General features: G+C 46.5%; 1 protein-coding gene across 2 annotated transcripts; it reads left to right on the top strand.

The window, feature by feature from the left end:
* Nucleotides 1-216: 216 nt before the first annotated feature.
* Nucleotides 217-18,694, top strand: pkig (protein kinase (cAMP-dependent, catalytic) inhibitor gamma). 2 transcript variants are annotated; one of them, XM_034590082.1, is made up of 3 exons: nucleotides 217-577; nucleotides 16,319-16,500; nucleotides 18,051-18,694. In XM_034590082.1, exons 2-3 carry the CDS (start codon nucleotides 16,347-16,349, stop codon nucleotides 18,131-18,133), a joined length of 237 nt encoding a protein of 78 aa, XP_034445973.1. In that variant the 5' UTR covers nucleotides 217-577; nucleotides 16,319-16,346; the 3' UTR covers nucleotides 18,134-18,694. The 2 variants fall into 2 exon arrangements, with proteins under 2 accessions (XP_034445973.1, XP_034445974.1); XM_034590083.1 differs by lacking the exon at nucleotides 217-577 and adding an exon at nucleotides 10,688-11,093.
* Nucleotides 18,695-18,801: the final 107 nt, after the last annotated feature.

Below are 18,801 nucleotides of genomic sequence, written 5' to 3'. Positions count from 1 at the left end.
AATCTAATCTCCTCTGGTGGTTTGATGTGTCTCCTGACATGACAGATACAACACACACCAGAGAGGAACCTACACAATAAAAGAGAGTAGTGTGTGTGTGAGAGTGTGTGAGTGTGTGTGTGTGTGTGAGAGTGTGTGTGAGTGTGTGTCCTCCAGCCCACAGAGGAGTGGGAGCCTCCACAGGCGGGATCTGATTGGCTCAGACACGACTAACTCCATTTTGGAAAACAGCTGTTCGAAGACACAAGCTTTTCCTCGTTGTTTGCCGTCGGTGCCATGAGAAAACACCCCGCAGCAGCAGCAGGAGGAAGAGGAGGAGGAGGAAGAGGAGGAGGAGGAGGCTGTTAACGCGTCTCCACCACACGGCCCCTGATCCATCACATCCACCGGCTCAGTTCCTGCTCCTGGTCCAGCTCCAGCTCCTGCTCCAGCTCCAGCTCCTGCTCCGACTCCTGGTCCGGCTCCTGCTCCGGCCCGGTTGCCTCGGTTTAGTCCGCCCGCCTGGAAACTTAGCTGCGGATCCATGGTGTCAGATCCCCGTTGTAACAAGTGGATAACCGGAGGAGACCCGGCCAAGGTTAGTGGAGGTCCTTACTGCTGAACGTGTGCGCCTTTGTTGTGCACGGAGCGATGAGCCCGTGCGCGTTGAGCTGCGGAGTCACGACCGATTCTGCGCTTTTTTTTTTTTTAATTTATTTTTTTTTCCACCGGGACATTTCTCCTCCTCCTCCTCTGCACGGATCGTGTCTGACGAACGACCGACCCGCTGTGTTAATGTGCACGTTGTGTGTTATTTCACATGTATGTTCCGTGTATGTTCGAGGCGGGCAAGTGGGGCCATTGTGCTCGTAGTGTGTGTGTGTGTGTGTGTGTGTGTGTGTGTGTGTGTGTGTGTGTGTGTGTACAGTGTGTTTGTGTACATGTACAGTGTGTGTGTACATGTACTGTGTGTGTGTGTGTGTGTGTGTAGTGTGTGTGAAGGGCTGGCATGCACGTCCTTCCCACACAGAGGCTGCAGCATTCAGTGTAGCTCATGACAGCTACAGCTACACACACGCACACACACACACACACACACAGCTGTGGACATTTACTTGCATTGATTTCCTGGACACTTGAGCCTAAACCAGGGGTTAGTTACTACCCTTAACCTTAACGTAACTCTAACCCTTAACCTAATACTAAGCAAACCCATACTTTAACCTAACCTATCAAAAATCTAAACTTAACCTATAATTTAACATATCTCTAAACCTTGACCTTAACATAAAGTTTACCAAACCTAATCTTATCCTAACCTATCATAAACCTAACCGAACCTTAACCTCAACCTAACCAACCTTAACTTTGACCCCCCCCCTTCCTGCTGTATGTCCTAACTCCACTTGATAACCAGGCCGTGGTTTTCTCTGTCACTCTGAGGACGCAGCTCGTCTGTCTTTGGTCCAGAGTCGTCTTGTGAAAAGACGTCTGACAGGGACTGAGCGGCTGGCGGTGGTGGTGGTGCTGGTGGTGGTGGTGGTGGTGGAGGGGGCAAACAGCCGGAGACCCCCCACTTTGTGTGAGTGTTGCTGGGCAAGTGCCAGTTACTGGGCACAGGCCCTGGTGCAAATAAACACTGGCTGCTCGCCTGCGGTGGTTTGCTTCACTGTCGGCTGTCGCCACAACACAGCCCCCCCCCCCCCGAGCTCGGTCACCTGGACACAAGCGACTCTTCTGGTTCAGAGGAAGCAGCTTCGCAGGACGAGCAGTTTTCCAGCTCCTCTGTAACACAACCAGATTGTTGAGGCTTAACAAACTGTGTTACCAGGGTGGGACCGTGATTTGTAATGGTTTGGCATTTCACGGCTGAGGGAAAGTGTTGCACATCACCAGTGACATTTTAGTCTGAAAAGGAAAAACAGGCAGCGACGTGATTCCAGGTCGATGGAAGAACACGAGATGAAAAGGACAAAGTGAGGACATGCACTGGACAGAGGAGATCCTCTGCATTGTCTCCGGAGGAAGTGAAGGTGTGAATGTCCAAGTGAGAGGCTCCGGACTTTCTGCAGACTTTAGTAGAGCAGGGGATTCCCCCGCAGGATTCACCACCAGCGTGTGTGGGCTTCGATGACGTCCCCCTAAACATGTCTGATTTCTTCTCATCAAGCTCCATGAATTAACAACGCGGTGTCGTGGAAACCCCTTCAGTTGTTGTTCGTGTAATCTTTGCTTCCAGACAAAGGTACAGAGCTAATTTGAGATTATTTATGATAATGTCAGCTCGAGGGAAAAATGATAAACAGGCAAAAAGAGATTCTCACCGTGTTTGCATATATTTTCCCAGGAGCTGAAGGTGAATGTGTCTCGTCTCCCGTCGCACGGCAGCTTCTTTCCAAGACACAACTTTGACATTGAAGAGCTGAGAAATCTTTCGACATTAGTGGGGGGAAAAAAACATTAGTGGATTAAGCCACCTGATGAATTTGAGATTAAATCTGTGCAGTGTGACGGCAGATATGTGAATGTGTGTGTGTGTGTGTGCGCCGTCTCCTCTCCTGTCTGAACAAACCAAACATGCCAAACATGGTCTGTCGTCCTTCAGAGGGGCTGGGGGGGGGACCGAGAGAAGAGGCTGCAGTGATGCTAGAAAACCTTCATCAGAGAGAGAGACACACACATGTCCTGCTGACCTCTGACACAACCTTCCCTGCTGCGTTTCACTCACATTCCCTGACACACAACATGGGGCGCGAGGCGGACCACTCACCATCAGGAGGACATGTCCTGCTCGCTCGTCCTCAGAGGCCCTCGTGTGCATCTTCTGATTGGTGACGCCGGCCGTTCAGAAAGCAGCTAGAAGATGAGTAATCGAGTCATGCAAGTGCATTTTTATTATCTGCACTGCTGCATGAGGAACGCACTCACCAGCAGCGTTCTCCTCCTCCTCCTCCTCCTCCAACTCCTTCTGCAAATGGCAGTGCTATCTGCTCCTGCTGAGGCCTGCCAACAACAACACGATGACTCTGAGAACATTCGGACCCCTATACCCCGGCGCTGAGAGCCTGCATTAGAACACTGCCGGGCCGGTGGAGTGACTGTGTGCTTCCTCTTTCCACAAGTGCCCATCAGACCCTCCCACTGAAGCTTAAATTACATTTTTGTAATGTTGCTGCTGGCGAATACAGTGGTTTTAATGGGAATCTGAGGCAGCTGGATTCAACTCTTTCCTGCAATAAGGACAGGTCATTACACGCTTTGGGTAAAAATAGCAATCTATTCTCAGAAGTGGTTCAAGAGCTTTCTAGATTTCGTTGAGATCACGTCCACAATCAGGCGCCTGCTCCGAGACCTTCCCACGTTTTGAGATAACGGCAGAAAACAACAGGCCGGGTCCTTTTTAAAAAGAGGGCAGCGGCGCTCTGATACGATGTGAACACATTGTACAAGGTCTATTTTTTGCTTTCCCTCTGTGTAATCATGGGTTTAATGTGTACATATACTGTGGACGGGGAGTTCTCAGTTCAACTGCGCTGACCTCCTGCCACATTCTTTGCTCTGTGCGCAGAGGACTTAAGCTCCTCTGTTTTTAGCTCCCTGACTTCCCCATGAGGAGAAAACGAGCGCCGTCACCCCGGCCTTCATCATCTCGTGTGACAGACCAAAAAGGCTTTCTGGTTTACTGAGGCTGCGTGAGACTCTGCTTATGATGAAATGATTATTTTATCAGTCATTTCTTCTTATAGTGTCCAGGTGGTCAAAGCTGCATTTGGCCTTTTTCTCTAGAATCTGAGTTTAGTTATTGAATGTACAACATTTCTGGGGTTAGACACATTATCAGTGTTTTCACTTTTCAACACAGAAACAGGTTTTTTATAAGAGAAGAAAACTGAGAAGCGCCTTTTATATAAAGTCCTACTTTAATAATGATACTTAAAACTAAGTAATTCATCATCTTTCTAACATTAAATGATAATAATGATTTGAGATATCACCGGCATAGTATAGATACTATATGTATATATTTACCCTTCATCAAAAGTCACTTCTCCAGGTAAAAATTATAATAATTCACTTTTCAGATTTGGTTTGTGAACTCAGATTTCAGAATTAAGCAACATTTCAACAGTTCCTCACTGTCTTAGTCATTGTGAGCGTGTTAGCATCATGCTAATATTAGCATCTTTATCTTTATCGGCTAGTTGTTCCAGAATCGGTCTGTCTTTGTGTCGCACGTATCTCAAGAACCGTTCATCTTATCAGCGTCACACTTGTCCTGTGTGTTGTTTAGGGCCCAAGGAAGTGAAGTCAAATTTGGACACGTGATATTGTTCAATATTAATGAACTTTGAGTTGTCAGGCGCCCTGTGGCCCCGTCAGCTGCTGACGCTGTCAATCACAACAACAGCAAGTTTACGACAATGGGGAAAAAAACCCAAGTGATTCTCCAGGTCAGGTTCTGTGAACTGAGCCGAGTTTCACTGAACTTTGAGTAAACGGGTGAACAGCTCTTTGTGCAGCAGCAGTTGACCAACAGGCGACTGCTCATCCACGCTTTGTCATTGTGGGTCTTTATTTTAACAACAACGTTCACTCTCTCGTTGTTGTTTAGTGTCGAGGCGTCTAAATGCTCCTCTCTGTTCACCACAGAGTCTCAAACTGGGTCCGTGTGCCGTTCGGGGATTTTTCTCAAAATTCAGCTGCTGGAAATTATGATGTGAAGTTATTTTTCGTGAAGTTCTGTGAAGCAGATGTCGAGCTGCAGGAGCTACCACCCCGTTCACTTTGCACATTCTTCTCAAAGTTAAATAAATTATTATATAAATGCATCAACTATGGTCATGTTAAAACGATTTGTTAATTTATATATCCAGCAGACGTGTGGATGTAGAAACACTCTGAGACAGACGCTGCATATACGGAGCATAAACATGTGCACGGCTCTGTGTGAGGACGGAGCTCTGCTGTTTAACCATATGTGGGCAAAAGAAACATGTGATGGCGACACTGAGCGCAGATCAGACCGTTAATCTGCAGGAGGAGTCCGACCAAGTTTCTCCGGAGAAGAAACTTTTAACGGCTGTGAAAGTGGGTCACCATTAAAATACACTGTCACCACTATGGATACAAACTACAGGCTCCGTTTACACCAGTAGATCAAACCAGAACTTGTGTTACGCCCACAGAGAGTCAACGGGCCGCACTCTAAATATACTTTTTGGGTGGAGTATCACTTCAATGTGTGATAGATTTCATTCCAAGTGAAAAAATGCCGTAGGAATCGTGCACTGACTCGGTCCAAAGCCTTGTTACCTCGGCCGGAGGTTGTGTTCTCTTCCCTGTTTGTCTGGCTGGTTTGTTGTTAACAAGATAACATGAAAACTACGTCAGTATTCCATGAAACCTGGAGGAAGGACGCTCTGTCAGGGAAGAGCACATTTAATTATGGTGATTTCTTTCGGGAACATTTTCAAGAATCCCTGATTTCACAGTGAATAATTCATGCATCTTGTAAAAAATCTGAAATGTGCAGAGAAGTGGTGCAGCTTGATTGAATTACGGGTCTGTGGGGCCTCTGCGGAGGTGAACGCTCCGCTGAGCGCCATTCGAGTTAAAAGGCTGTGATTGGCTGCAGCTGGCCACAACTCTGCGCACAGTAATCGGCTACAGAAAATGGAGGCATGGTAAATATCCACTACTTCTTTTATTTAACAGTCCAAACTCTACTCTCCCCACGTCTCCCCTCTGCCTTTTCAACATGGTGACATGTGTGTTCTAACGTTTAGCCAGTTTATTAACGCGAGGGTTGGTAATCCTGCAAAAATTTGAAAGAGCAGGTTACAACTGGTACATTCCCCCCCCCCCCCTCCCCCTCCCATCGGCTCCCTTGTCAAAGTTATGCACATGGACGACCTCACAACTGCTAGAAGCCGACTTTCCTGTGACTCGCTCGCTAACTTCTGGCTTTTGTCTGTGCTCCGGTCTCTGCTTTGTCTCTGCAGCTGAGTGCACACAGACAGACAGGCAGGTCTGTTAATGACAGACAGGTTCATCCCTCCCTTTTAATGCAGCTGCTGCTTCAGCGTGATTGGCCCAGAGCATCAGCATTACTGCCACAGATGCGGTTGACGTGTTGGAACAAACACGGTTCTGAGAGGACGTTTAATCAAACCTTACTATGCAAATGGGAGGATCTGGGGAGTGGATTGGTTTGGAATGAAAATAGAAAATGACCCTTTTTTTTTAGGCTCAGCAGGTCAGTGAAAGATGATTTGATGAGAATCCCCCGTCATGAAAACAAATTAAAATGAGCTTTCATTGTTTTAGATGGAGTGGCCCATTTTAATTTCCGTGTGACGCGATTAAGTGCTTAAATCAATTAACTTTGGAAGTGATGAGACAGAAAAGCGCTGAAGGGTAAACGTAACAACGTGACCTTCACAGTTTGACAGCGACTCGGAGGCTGGTGATCCGCTTGATGCTTTGATTTGATCCATCGAGGGAAACATCAGGCTTCAAATGTTTCACAGTTCTTCGGAAAAGGTTTTCATCTGAATCCCAGAGGAGGGGAAACAATAAGCAGTGTTGACATGAAGCAGCTCACAGGAACCTGACAGCAAATTATTTAATGTCATAAATTCACTTGACAGTGATAAATTCCAGAGTTGTGAGGAAACGAAGGCGGACGTTGGTGAGCCTGGTCCTCACTCCGCAGGCTAAAGACCCACAAAACATAGACTGTATATAACAAGCATTAACTGTATACAACAAATTATTGTATTATTGTAATGGTAGTTTTACCTGAACACTGTGGTTACTGTCTCCAAGGAGAATATGTTTTCGTCTGTTTGTTACCAGAATTATGCAAAAAGTACTCAACCGAGCTCCGTGCAATTTGGTGGAGGTTCTGAGGCCTCACCCAAAGAAGAACCTGTTGAATTTTGGTGAGCGGCACATTAGAAAAGCTCAAGGTGTTTGTGCTTTACTCCAACATGAGCGATAGTTTCATCGTCTAGGTCTCTGGAGGAAAGTGCAACGACTGCCTCTGCTCTTTTTTGTTTTTACTCACAAGGAGGGTAACGTGGAATCCCTCAAAGCTCAGAGCGACGTTATTCGTACACGCAGCGTAACGAGCGCGGTGGTTAGTGAACCCACGTAGGTTTGGAGGTGAGCAGTGGCTGAGTGTGTTTTATTTTATCAGAGAGGATGGAGGGAGATGTGGGTGAACTGCTTCTAACAGGTGGTGCAGAGACGTAGCTCACGACCAGATAAGAGATTCTGTTTGAGCGGCCGGAGCAAGGAGGATGTACCATGTTTCTCCGGTTCTCAAAAAAGAAATGAAAACACTGGAGGCTGTGAGAGATATTTCCTTATATAGCAAACACAATAAATATACATGCATTCCTTCTCTGCAGCTCATCCTCCCTCTTTTCCCTTCGGTCACCCCCCCCTGCTCTTCTCTCTACTCGTCCCTCATCTGCTTTCCATCCTTTCATCTTCCTCCAGACCTCCTGCGCCCTCTCATCTCCTCCATCCCCTCATCTCCTCCCTCCCGTTGTCCTTCTCCCCGTCAGCCCGAGTGTCTCCTGTGTGCGTCTGTGCAGAGAGCCTGGGAAAAAGATAGGACATAAACAACACAGGCAAACAAACCACCTGCTTCCTGCCGAGGTCTCGTGTTGTTAAATGTGTGGACGGAAATAGAAGCGGGCAACCTAGCCGTAGAATTAGAGCAGATAGAGCGGACAGTGGGAGACAAATCACCGAGCCCACAACACATCCCGGTGTCACCTCGTTACTATGACGTCAGACGGGAGAACAGGGAGACAGGAAGTAATTAAAGCAATCGATTAATCAATGTCCATTAATAATCCGCAGCTATTCGATTAATCCATTCAGCCTCTTAGTCGTGAGGATTTCATGTGTGTGTTTATAATATAAATACATTTTTCAGTTTTGGTCGTCAGACAAAATACGGATGTCACAGTTTTCTTATGTTTTAGACCAGAGGAGTTGTGATAACCTATAAATTTAAAAGCTTTAAACTACGACTTTCATTTGATTTGAATCTTCTTTATGATGCATCTATTCCCCGAGAAGAGATTTTCAGTTTAAATGGCATTAAAGAGCAAAAAGCTCAAATCTTCACAGTTTAAAGTCTGGAAACCAAATATTTTTTTGCTTGATTAAACTGAAACTATTGATCATCAGAAGTGTTGCACATTCAATTTCTCTGGATTAATCAGTTGATCTGGGACATTAGATTTATTTGATTGTGATTGAGTCGTTTGGTTTGAAGCTTCAAACATGAATATTTGCAGATTTTCTTTGTTTCCTTTGTCAAGGACAGAAATATCATGTTTACCATAATTTCCAGATCAAAACACGACATATTCAAATTGCTTTGTGGCTTTTTTTTGTCCAGTGAACATGTAGAAAGCACAAAGACATATACAAACTGAGAAAATCTCAGTTTCTGGCAATTTTTGCTCAGAAAAACGACTTCAAAGTTAAATTGATAGTGAAAGTTCATTTTCTATGTATAAACTAATCCTTTGTGCTCCACATTGAAATGGTTACAAGTCAAAGTCAAGTTTGTGGAACAACCAGACGAGAACAGACGTAGAGCGAAGTCCTTTCAGCTCTCAGTAGTTTTCCAGACACACACAGCAGATTCACCCACATGTAAATATTTTCACGCTGGATGTAGAGTTACAGCCGCGTGCTTCACCTTCGGTTTCCCTCAGAGCTGCTCTAAACAGCCGTATGTTCATTTGTCCTGTCAAGCAGCCAGAGAATGTGTGTTCAGACACGTTTGTGTCAGCGAACATGAAACTTGTTTTCAGCGTCAGAGACGGAGGGAACGTCACATTCAGGAGTTCAGTGAAATCTGTGTGGAGCAGCTCGGCCTGCGAAGCCTCTCAGGAATGATCCGACTCTGAATGAACAGTTGCTGCTGCCGTCGGAAACCTAGACGGGAGAACGCTCTTTTTTAGGGGGGGTGCGGGGGGTGGGGGGTGAGGGAGGGTGGCGGTTGGGGGGGGGGGGTGCAGGGCGGGGGGTGGGGGGTGAGGGAGGGTGGCGGCTGGACGGTTGGGGGGGGGGGGTGTAATCCTGGCCTCATTTCGGGGTTCAGTCGAAGCACCTGCTCCTGACTCAGCTGTGAATCATGGACGGTTGATGATTCTGTCAGTCACACCCATCCTATTTACACACACACACACACACACACACACACACACACACACACACACACCAGGGGTTTCCCTGTAGCCTGAGGCCGGCCACGCTGCTGCTGCCGTAGACCTGGTCTCATATGTCTGGACACTCGTCTCTAAAATGATGATCGATCTTGGCTCATTTGCAGTTTTTGGAGACAGACACACACACACACACACACACACACACACACACACAGATCTGAAGCTACACCCACACTACAACCTTTTCGTTTTAAAACAAAGTCTGTCCACATGAGCGTCTTGGCTCAGTTTTAATCCTCGTCCACACGAACACGCCTGAAAACCAGTAACACGTGACCAGTCACATACTCTGTGCACGTGTGTGTGTGTGTCTATAAGAGCTCGTCTCCAACACATGTTAACAGTTGTATGATTGTAAAACTCAGGATTTAACTGCACAACAGCTGTTGGCAAAGACAACAGGCTCAGTAACGCGTGTAATTGATTCTCCATGTTGTTCTACACTGGTGGCCCGAGGCCGATGGCGTTTTTGGTTTCTTCCAGTCGAGGGTCATGTGACAGGAGCCTGACGAATCAGTGAAGGCTACGTCGTGACCTTAAAGACCCAAATCGGCAAGAGGTTGTGAGTCTACGTCCTAGTTTGAGTTCCTGATCCTCCAATCTAAAACGAGACTAAAACAGGAGAGCGTTTCCAAACTTCTCTGTTTTCTCTAAAACTCCGTGGTAGTGTGGACGCAGACGTCTCCTGATACTGTGAGCTCTAGTATTTATACTGATTTCCATCCTCATCTTTTGCTCTTATGGACGATGACGATATTTGTTATATCTGCAGCCTTTCTCACCTTCACATACCAGCAGTGTCATGTTTTTAATGGTGTGAATCTCTTTCTGGAGAGCTTTCATCCATATGCACGTTTCCTCTTCTTCTGCTCATGAAAGGGAATTGATCCCCGAAGTGCTCCGAGTCCGACTCCAGCTGCCCCTCTCTACGCCTGCTGCGATAATCTGTCCGAGCCTGATTGATTTTTGATTTGGCCGTAGCTTTCTGAAGAAGCAGCCTCGCCCAGCCCTTTTGTTTTATTCATTAGTTCACTCAAGACTTTTCCACAGGAGCTGATGCTAATAGCCTCGGTCAGGCTTCTTATCTCCTGTTCCTGGCTGATTCATAATGCCGTCAGCCATCGGAGCTCAGCACGCTCAATGAGGACGGCAATTATGCCAGAGTGGCAGTGATGGTTCTCGGCATCTCCGCTCAGTGGAAAGCAGATAGACACTTGCATTGAGTATCCAGTGTTATCAGTGGTAATTCTGCATGTTGGACAGAGAAAATGGAAACTTCCACTGTGGCTTAATACTAAGCCTGAGTCCCAGTGAGACAGAGGTGGTAAAAAGTTTCCTGTGAGTAGAGTGGATTTGTGTGTGGTCACCTCCCATGTGGGAAACATTTCCACTGTGCCGACGTAAACGGCCGACTATTGAAGAGCAGGAGCAAGTGGCAATATCCCCTCCACCAGGGGAAATAAGGCCTTCACAGCCAGTGTGGCTCCCAGAAGAAGAGGAAGGATATGGGGCAAATAAACACAGCCCAGTTGAATGGTCAGGGCTTTTATTTATTTATGAGAGGAAGCGCGGCGAGGAACAACAATGCTGTTCCCGATGAGGAAATACAGCTCCCTTGTGTTTGAAGTGGGCTCGTCGGCGTGGACCTGGCAGCTGCTGACATCATGTGAACAGACCCAGACCACAGTGGACGGGGGCTGAGCGGCAGCGAGCAGGAGCTGCACCAGTGTGATGCTGCTCTCCCCGTGTAACACTGGGCTCTGGAGGGTGAACGGATTCGGATGAATCGGTCTCAAGTAGTTTGGTTCTGCTTGTAGGCGCCGGACAGCAAAGGCAGCAACTCTGATTACTTTGGTAAGAGACAGTTAACTTTTTATCCTGATGTGAGCTTTTTTCTTTTGGGTGATTCGTTCGCCCACAGGAGAGTCGTTGAGTCTCCTGTTTGTTTGGGGTTTGATTACAGACGAGACAATTAATGAAAAAGTGTTTTTACTGTACGTTTATCTGATAATTTGAGTAGAAATGATAAACATACTCTGGTTTCAGCTTCTCTAAAGTGAGGGTTTGATGCCAGGCCACTGGGAAACTGCAGCTAATTATTATTTTCATGAATCAAGTGATTATTTCCTTGGCCAAAGTCCAAAACCCAAGTTTTTCAGTTTACTTTAAACAGAAGCATATAATCTGTTTTATCCATTGTGTTGTATATTTGCTTCAAAAACAACGAAAAACACTTTGATTAGCATAAAGTTGGCAAATAATATTCAGTTTATGAGCAAATCACTGCTTTTTGAAGTTCAGAGTTTCTTAAAAATACAGAAACGACAGATGAATCGATATTGAAAATGACCGTTTCCCGCGTCCTTCTTGTGTTCGCTCTCGTTCAGCTCAAAGTCGTAAAGACAGTTCATCGATCGTTCAAGGTTGAAAAGGCCAAATGGAAAAGTGGCGTTGCTACGCGCAGCAGGTGAAGCTCATTCACGTGGAGCCTCATCGCCTTGTCCATAAATGCAGCGGCAAAATTAGTTGACAGGCTTGAAATTGGTCGTGAAGATGGCGCTAATGGAGTCGGAATCGGGGGAGAAGCCGCTCTTTGTGTGGCTTATTGCAGATGATGTGAGTTTATTATGCACAAATCAGGCTTAAAAGGCTCCAGTGGGATGATAGTGAGTGTGTCTCTCTAATGGTTCCAGTGTGAGTGACTCTGCTGACTCATATTCGCTCTGCGAGCTTCTTTTTTTTCTTCCTTCCTTCAACACTGAAGACCAGAAACCCCTCTCCTGCTTCTCATGTGTCTCGTGTTCGAACCCGCAGCGACGTCGGACCCCTTTGTTCGGCTTTTCCTTTCGCTCACAATAACGTTACGGGGCTTTTTGTGTAGATGAGATAATGCAGCTCCTTTCCTTCCCAATTGGGACGTTTTCCTGAGGTGACGCAGAGCGAGAGAGAGAGAGGCTGGACAGGATCCAGGGTGCGGAGCAGGAGGGAGGGTGAGGCCGAGTTCAGCTGCAGCGATTTCCCTCAGACGATTGAGCTGTTGTTGTCCAGAGTGAAAACACAACACCTGTGACGTTTGTCCGATGCTCGTGTTTCCAGTCGCTGCTGTGTCGAGTTTCCCTCTGCACACACATAAAGACGTCCTTTTATTTAAGTAGGACACGCTCGTTGAGACTGTCATCAATTCTGGAGTGTGGTGAGAAGAACCCCAACGATGCTGATACCGATATTAGGAGTTAAACATTTCTGATATCAGATATAAACAACTGGAAATAAAAAGAAAACACAAATACTACCATAGTACATAGAACTATAATATAGATGCTAATCTTTTATTATGTAAAAGAAACGTTTTTTTTAATCTGCGAACAGAAACACAGACTATACATCTCGTGTCATCTCTTAGTTTCTCTTAATTTAGACATATCTGCCATTTACCAAGAAACTTGTGTGACAATAATAATAATAACTTGATTCATATCGCACCTTAGAACAAATAATAGAAAATGAGAAAACAATAATTAAAGACAAGAAGCAAGTTGATATAATCTCATTAGAATTTTCAAAGGAACCAGATAAAATAATCATTTAAAAGTAATGGCAAAAGAAAAGGATAATAGAAAAAACAAGATTCTGTCAGTTGTATAAATATGCTTTAAACTTGACAATTTTTTATATTAAATACTCGTAAACATGTATTATTAATGATTAAGATAATTTAAAGTATTCAGTTTTATTTGTTTCCCTGTAAAGACTAAACAAATTATTGTTTATAAATAAATAATATCTAATTATGGAGTGTTGCTCTTGATGGCGAGTGACTGTTTCTATTCTTCTTCTTAATGAGCTGAAACGAGTTCGGTCATGCACCGAGTCGTCTGTGTCTCATCTGCTCGTTTCATGTTACCTCACATGTTTATTTGCATCATAGCAATCACAGCAGGTGAAGGACAGACTCCGCCACTGCCTCAGTCGGCCGGCGCCACGAAAACAACTCCATCATCTCGGCGAGCGCCGCGGATATCGGGGATAATGTGATTTTTTTTTTTTTTAAATGCGGCGTCGTTAAACTGCTTCTACCACAGCTGAGGCCGGGCCGTCGGGCAGAGAGGAGTGTAAACACGTGCTGAAGAGCAGCAGGCAGAACATCATCATCATCATCATCATCGTCGCCCCTCCATGGAAACCTGTTAATGATCTCATGGTAGGATTGGATCCACATGCGCAGGCAAGCCGACTAATTAAACAAACAAATGGCAATTTGATGGAGCTCCCGTAAGCGGCATAACAACTGGGCCAGTGGAGTAGAAAAAGGCAAACATAACACGGCACACACACACACACACACACACACACACACACACACACACACACACACACACTCACTGTTGCTGTAGATACGGGCGCTGCTGGTTGTTTTGAATCCTTTAGTGAAATCACAGTCGCAGGTTTGATAATTCTTACATCATGATTTGTCTGTTTTCATTTTAACAGGAGCTGCAATTTAAAGGAGTTTGACAAATCGACATTTTCAGAGATTTACCCTGCGAGTGTTTCTACCACTGACATAGACACAGTCGGCCAATCACGAGTCAGATGTCAATCATGATGTTTCACCTCGTAGGATCAATTAACTCATTAAACCCAAACTCTTTGGAAGATTTAACATTTGAAGAAACCTCAGTTTGATTAAAAAAAACGACCTGAAATGACAGAAACCATCTTTGATGAACATTTATTTGACGTTTGGTCCCACCCACTAACACGGAGCAGGCAGGGTTTATGAGCTATACTGCAGCCCGCCACCAGGGGGCGATCGAGGCGCTTTGACTCCACTTTTGGGAGCTGTCATGACGTCCATCTTTATTTACAGTCTGTGGTTTCCACGGTTACAGTAAATATGAAGCTAACACCAGCAGCAGCACGTCGACTTGGCACAAAGACGAGAAACCTTAACGATACGATAAGAATAAGTTTGTGATTTTACAACATCTTAGTTTATCTGGAGCACAAATACAGACTTGAATCTAAATGTAAAGGAAACAATCACAGTCTAGTCGGAACAAGTCACATGTTCTCCTCACTAATTGGTGTTTAGTGAACGTCTCAGTTGTTTGAACTCGAGCATGTGGAAAAAGGTAGAAAGTGTAATTATGAACCTGTGAGAGAGACGCCGGCCTCCCACGGTGATCTGCCTCACTAATGCCGGCCCGGCTGCGTGGACGACGGCCTGTCAGACGGGCGCACCGCCGGCTGCCGTCGGACACGCCGAGCGGCTCTTGTGTTTGGGTGCGAGCGCTCGGCGGGGAAATGCCAGCCACACAGAAACACACTGACATGTCCTGAGGTACCGCTCTCTTACCCGCGGGCTCGAACACTGCCCTTGACTGGGAATTTTCACATTCTCCCAACTGCGCCGCGTACGTTTGCGTGGCTCGTGACCTCTCGGGGGGGGGGGATGACCCCGGGGTGCTTCCTTTTTGGTGCATGAGAGAGAGAGAGAGAGAGAGAGAGAGAGAGAGAGAGAGAGAGAGAGAGAGAGAGAGAGAGAGAGAGAGAGAGAGAGAGAGAGAACCGGCCCTTTGAATAACACAATGAGAGTGAAAGCGTTTGGGAACAGACTGGCCCCGGGTCAGCGTGTCCGTCGCTGCCAGCTCCTTTTTTATTCCTCTCCCATTCTTTTGCTCGTTTCCCTTCGGGGGTCCAACCACCTCCCGTGTTTCTTAAAGATTCATAGCGTCGCTGCTCAGCTTCTGTCATGGTCGTGGTGTTACATGCTGGAGGTTTGTAGCTGTAACTCAGTCGGTCACGCTGCCCATGGATGGATAGATAGATAGATGCTTAATTCATCCCAGAAGGGAAATTACAGTGTTTCAAGCAGCAATTCAAACACGACCCACAACCTGGGGTAGGTTTGTCCTGGATGTGCGTGCAGACTAAACTCTTACTGCCAGATAAATTAATAAATAAAATAAAAAGGACTCAGAATTTGTGCCAGGTCCTATTCTCACACGGTCAGGTGAATAAATAAATAAAATAGAGCTGTCGTTGGGCCATTAAAAGTAAGATGTGCAAATGTGAAGGTAAAGAAGTTCATTGCAGCTCAAAAAGAAGAATCTCCTCTCTCTGCAAGTGCGATTGTATCGAGCACAAAAGTCTATAGAAGTCTTTTTTGCGGCTAAGTTGGCGAAGCCTCCAACTGAAAACAGGCTGCCACCAGCTCAACGCCCCATACACACACACACACACACACACACACACACACACACACACACACACACACACACACACACACACACACACACACACACACACACACGCAGCAGTGAGGCCTCTGCTGTCTGTGCCAGCCGGTCGGAGCGTTGGGGGCGGGGGGGTTCTCCAGGGACTGAAGATGTAGGAAAGGAGCAGCCGTTTTGACATTTGCAGTCTTTCTTTGCAGTTTCTATCTTTTTCTTTCTCCTCGTCCTTTCTGGAGCAGTCTCGCTTTCTGTCCTCTCCTCTCCGGGGAGTTCCCAGCTGTGGAGTCAGTGGTTGGCAGGATCCATGACCTAGTTAAATATGGACTGAGAACAGGAAACGGCAGAGGAGTGAAAGGCAAATGGGAGCTTGACTCGCCTTATTTTTCTTTTTTTTTTGTGTTGGGGCTTTTTTGTGGCCCCGCCCGTCTTTGTTCTTTAAATGGTTTAAACCTCTTTAACTCTGCCTCCTTCTTCTGTGTTTGGATCTGTGCTGTGTCAGGACCTTCAGGACGTAAAACAGACCAGTGGAGAAGTGAAGGAGGTTTGAGGGTTTGCTGCAGCTTTCGTTCTTAGCACAGATATTGGGTTGTGTTGTTAATCTGTGTGCAGAAATAGAAGTGGCCTTCATGATTAAACGCTTCAGAAGTGTCCCCCTTTCTGCCTCTGAAACACCTGTGATCATTATTTGTGTGTAGCCAGTGTTCTTGTGCTGAGGTAGAAAAGCACAGGACACAGTAATGCGTCCTCCCACGGGCTCCACAGACAACGGGGTGATTTATGTGCTCCTTGCAACACCTCCGCAGCTCCTCTCACTGTCCCCTCTGCTCCCCCCCCCTGCAGGTGTAATGAGAGCGCTGGTCATGGACAGATGATGGACGTGGAGACGTCGTACTCGGACTTCATCAACTGTGATCGCACAGGCCGCAGGAACGCAGTACCCGACATCGCAGGGCAGGAGAAATCAGCGGCCAGCACCAGTGAACTCACCAAAGACCTGGCGGGGATGGACCTGAAGGCTGCAGGTCAGTAAACAGCTGGACACATGTGCAGTAGAATGTAGACTAGTAGAAAGTTCAGACTGTTTCTCTGCATCCTATAGAACTATGGACACAACCTGAAGCAAAGGTCAAAGGTCACTGTGGCCTCGTATGAGTCTGGTTACTCTAGTTTGGCACGTTGTTCGCTGAATTCTCCCAGTAAATTGTCCTTGTAATTGTCCAATCGTTCCGGAGGGAAAGCGTGAATACAGCCGAGTGGTTTGATGTGGTTTCCTCCTAATTTACCCAGAGTTCACGGCAAACGAGGAACTATGACGAAGGATGAGTTTGTCTGATTATTAGTCCGATCTAATCTTCAGTCTCTGAGAAACTTGAAGGCACCAAATCTCCAGACGCAGACTTTGGTCTCAGCGAGTTTTGATTTAGTTGTTGTCAGCACGGTGACAGAGAGTCGTTGCTTCCTCCTCTCTCGGTCGGGTGACGAGTCGTTAGGAGGAACATATCTGAATGTGACGCAAATGTCCCACCAGTAGGTCGTGTGTCACATCATTGTTCTTCCTGACTTCCTCCTCAGGTCAAAGATACGTTTCCCATGTCACGATAACCGCTTTGACCGCTATAACTCAAACTTAACAAGGCTCTGGTGGGAAGCCTCATATTTCGAAATAATCTCATATCATGCTGACACTGCGCTGCTACAGGAAGTTGTAGTTCCTTCCTCTGGATTCTCATTATTCCTTTCTTTCAGGCGCCTGAAAGCAGATTGATTCCCTGCTGTTTAATGCTGAAAGCTTTTCAGTCAGACAACGTTTGAAATGTTTATCGCAGCAGCAGAACACGGTGAGAGTTTGGTGTCGAGGCTGCGACTTCATCACTTCCCCAGATATGATTTATAATCCCCCGGTCGGATCCGGAGGGTCTGAATCCACAGGACAGCAGAGGCACTGGGAGAGATGGGAAATCTTTGCATCTTGAATAAACGGCCTCATTGTGCCAGTGTGTGTATAGCTGCTCTCCGGAGAAGATCCTCTGATCTTCTCCGGAGAGTGAACGCAAATATGGAAGTGAGAGCCTCCGGATTCTCTGCTGACTTTCTCCGGTCAGTCCCCTGGTGAAAAGTCTGCAGAAAGTCTAAAGGCTTTTATAACACAGCAGGAGATTCTCGCCACCGCGAGCGAGTGAGTGGGCGTGTTTATGCCGCTTCTAACACTCGCAAAAAAACAAAAAAGAAAACAAATATGACAGGATGAAAAAGCGGAGCCGTTCACGTAGAAGACACCAACGGAGATGTCGATGCTGCCTGCTGCTCCACCCCTCGCCTGAAAATGATTTTGTAAACGTGTCTGAGTAGAGAATCTCCTGCTGTAGGTGTAAAAATGTGTAAAAGGCAAATTCCAGAGAAAGTCAGGACACAATTCTCCGGACTTCCTCCTGAGGTCATGTCTGATAGAGGATTGTGGCGAGTGAGGCAGGTCACATGATTAGAGCAGCCCAGCTCCAGTTGAGCACCTGAACTAGATCACAAGCTCTATCACTGACTGATGCATTTGTTTTCCACGTGTTCCCCCCCGCAGAAGGAGACCCAGGGGCCGCCCCAGCCCCTGAGGCCGAGGGCGCCACCAGCCAAGAAGCCCAGGGAAGTGGAGGTCCGTCCTAAACTCAGCCGGGCGGAGCCTGATGGGGGCCGAGCCGAGGAGAGAAGGGTGGAAGCGGGAGAAAGTGGAGGACGGAGAGAGAGAGTGTTTTTCCCAACCAGACACGAGACACCTCGGCTCACTGCCGGCCTGGTCGGAGCGTCCGCTGCTCTGAGTGTTCGCCTTTTCATTGGACCCTGTTGAAACATGAGGACCAGAACAGAAGTGACAGTCTTCTTCAGACTCTGTTTGTCGTTTATTTTCCCCGCCCAGACAAGAAAGCACAGAAACTTTGGATTCACGTCTGTGGAGATGGACTCAAACACTGTTCCAAACTAATATGGAGCCGTGTCATCGAGTGAATATTCATAATCATCTACGTGTCCTTTTCTTTTTATGTCCGTGTGTGAGTTTGTGACCCTGTTGTTCGGTTTCATCATCGAGTCTTTTCTCTTTTTCTTTTTGTAACAAACATAGTCGCAGTTAAAACTGTTGTGTGCGGACTTCATATTTATTGCTAAATGTTCAGTGATAACTTTGTGATAGCAATTTTCTTTGTGTAATAAAATAACTATGAACTACTGCAATATTTTCTATTCTACGTTTTTTCAAGCGCTGTTAATCTCTCGTTGACATTTTTTTGATCGGACACCGGAGGCGTCGGCGCTGTGAAGGTGGGGAGTCCCGGTGG

This window comes from Hippoglossus hippoglossus, chromosome 7 (assembly GCF_009819705.1).
Source record: "Hippoglossus hippoglossus isolate fHipHip1 chromosome 7, fHipHip1.pri, whole genome shotgun sequence".
In the NCBI taxonomy this organism is placed as follows: Eukaryota; Metazoa; Chordata; class Actinopteri; order Pleuronectiformes; family Pleuronectidae; genus Hippoglossus; species Hippoglossus hippoglossus.
The sequence above is the reverse complement of the archived record's forward strand: the minus strand, read 5'-3'. Positions and strand labels throughout refer to the sequence as shown.